Consider the following 2,378-nt stretch of genomic DNA (forward strand, 5'->3'; position numbering starts at 1 on the left):
ATGGCTGATGGAAACTATACAAGAATCACAGAGTTTATTTTCATAGGTTTAAAGTATCATCCTCAGATGCAAGTCTTCCTTTTCTTGCTCTTTCTACTTTTTTACCTGGTTACCATGACAGGAAACTTGGGTATGATTATTCTCATCCAGATGGATTCCCGCCTTCACACTCCCATGCACTTTTTTCTCAGTCACCTGTCCTTTGTGGACATCTGCTTTTCGTCAGTAGTGGGTCCCCAGATGCTCAGTGACTTCTTTGCTGAAAGGAAGGCCATCTCTTTCTTGGGCTGTGCTTTTCAGCAATGGTTCTTTGGGTTCTTTGTGGCCATTGAGTGTCTTCTGCTGGCGTCCGTGGCCTATGACCGCTATGTGGCCATCTGTAGCCCATTATTGTATTCCGTTACCAAGTTGCAGAGCCTTTGCATACAGCTGGTGGTTGGACCCTAGGCTGTCGGGTTCCTGAGCAACGTGACTCATACAACAGCTGCTTCCAGGCTTCCCTTTTGCTGTTCCAACATTATTAATCATTTCTTCTGTGACATGTCCCGCCTTCTTTCTCTGGTATGTGCTGACACCCGGATCAATAAATTGTTGGTTTTCATTGTGGCTGGACCCGTCCTGGTTGTCAGTAGCCTGACCATTATAATCTCCTATTTTTACATCCTTACTGCCATCCTGAGGATCCGCTCTGCAGATGCGAGGCGCAAGGCCTTTTCCACCTGCTCCTCCCATCTCACGGCGGTGTCCATCTTACATGGGACTCTCTTCTTATCTATGTAAGGCCAAGTGCAATTTTTTCTCTGGACGTCAATAAAGTGGTGTCGGTGTTCTACACCGTGGTGATCCCCATGTTGAATCCTCTCCTCCACAGCTTGAGAAATAAAGAAGTGAAAGCTGCCATGTGCAGAATGATCGTTAGGAGGAAGTTCTGCATCAGAAGCTAAATTCTGGTCTGGAATACAAAATAGATAAAACGAAAAGTTTCTAGACATGGTTAGTCTACCTGGTCGTCATCCGAAGATGCTAAGCAATGTGCAGAATTTGGAGTATGGCATGCTTGCCAACTATTTTTTTAAAGCTCCATTTCAATCATGTGTGTGTGGATGATAAAAATCCCCAGTCACCCAGAGTCAAAGCAGTTCTGCTTCCTCAAATAATTTCATTATTGGGCATAGGATAAAAATCTAATAAGTGTTGAATCATCTAGCTACTAATACTATGGCACTAGTTGGACCAATATACGTGTGTTGACCAGGTGAGATTCACTGGAATGACATATATGACCCCCATTCCTAAATACAGAATCAAAAATAGCAAACAGAGCAGCTCACTTAGCTACAAATGATTTTTTTTAACTAAAGGAACTCCTCATGTCATATTCCTTTAAATATCTTTTATGCATATTTTCTTTATTCTTGCTTCTAAGAATATCATGTCACAATCACTGCAGAGAAAAGCAAATATAGACAAGCAAAAGGTGAACAATATGACGATACAAAACTTATATTCTTATTCTTCCACCAAGTGACAAGCGACGAGATAATGCCTCTCTACATATTTAACTCTGAAGTTATTCCAACTATTACTTTAATATTTGATATTTAGTTTTTCTTATTTCTTTCGGATAAAAATAAATCAGCATTGCTTATTATAGAAATTAGAAATAAAATGCTAATGGGTGAATGAGAGAACAAGAAAATTCTAAAAAATCAGAGGCAATAGGTTGTACAATAGGTTAAGAAGTCAGAGGTAGGGGCGCCTGGGTGGCTCAGTTGGTTGGGCGACTGCCTTCGGCTCAGGTCATGATCCTGGAGTCCTGGGATCAAGTCCCGCATCGGGCTCCCTACTCGGCAGGGAGTCTGCTTCGTCCTCTGACCCTATCCCCTCTCATGTGTTCTCTCTCTCTCATTCTCTCTCTCTCAAATAAATAAATAAAATCTTTTTTAAAAAAAAGTCAGAGGTAAACTAAAATGCAGAAAATGTATATCCTATTTTCATGTTAGTCATTTTTGTTGTTACAGATTAGAAAAAAAAAGAAATACAATAGAATGAAGTTTAAAATATATTTTAACACCTTTCTGTCCCTCCTACAACAGTTGAACAATTCAAGAGGCATTATAATTACATCAGAAAAGATAAAATGATTTTTGAAAAGTGTTGTTTTGGTGCAAGCTTGAGTCTGCAGGCATTTGGGTCCTGATCGCTGAGTGTGATCTAAAAATAGAAAATTTATCTCTAGATTATAGAAAGATATGGGGTGGGGGAAGCAGAGTGAAACATGCCTCAGGAACGATACAGGGAGAACTAAAGAATAAATGTATCTCAAGTCTGTGCCCTAATCAATTTCATGATGGAGTTCCTGGATAAACAAATCCTTT

General features: G+C 40.0%; 1 protein-coding gene across 1 annotated transcript; it reads left to right on the forward strand.

Moving 5' to 3' along the window:
* Positions 1-944, forward strand: LOC123856396 (olfactory receptor 5G9-like). Its single transcript, XM_045892599.2, is given in 2 exon segments — positions 1-766; positions 769-944. Coding segments are annotated over 2 exon segments (942 nt in total).
* The last annotated feature ends 1,434 nt before the right edge of the window (positions 945-2,378 follow it).

Source organism: Mirounga angustirostris, unplaced genomic scaffold, assembly GCF_029215605.1.
Source record: "Mirounga angustirostris isolate CCGP_5_RB_7025 unplaced genomic scaffold, mMirAng1.0.hap1 SCAF_13, whole genome shotgun sequence".
NCBI classification, from domain to species: Eukaryota; Metazoa; Chordata; class Mammalia; order Carnivora; family Phocidae; genus Mirounga; species Mirounga angustirostris.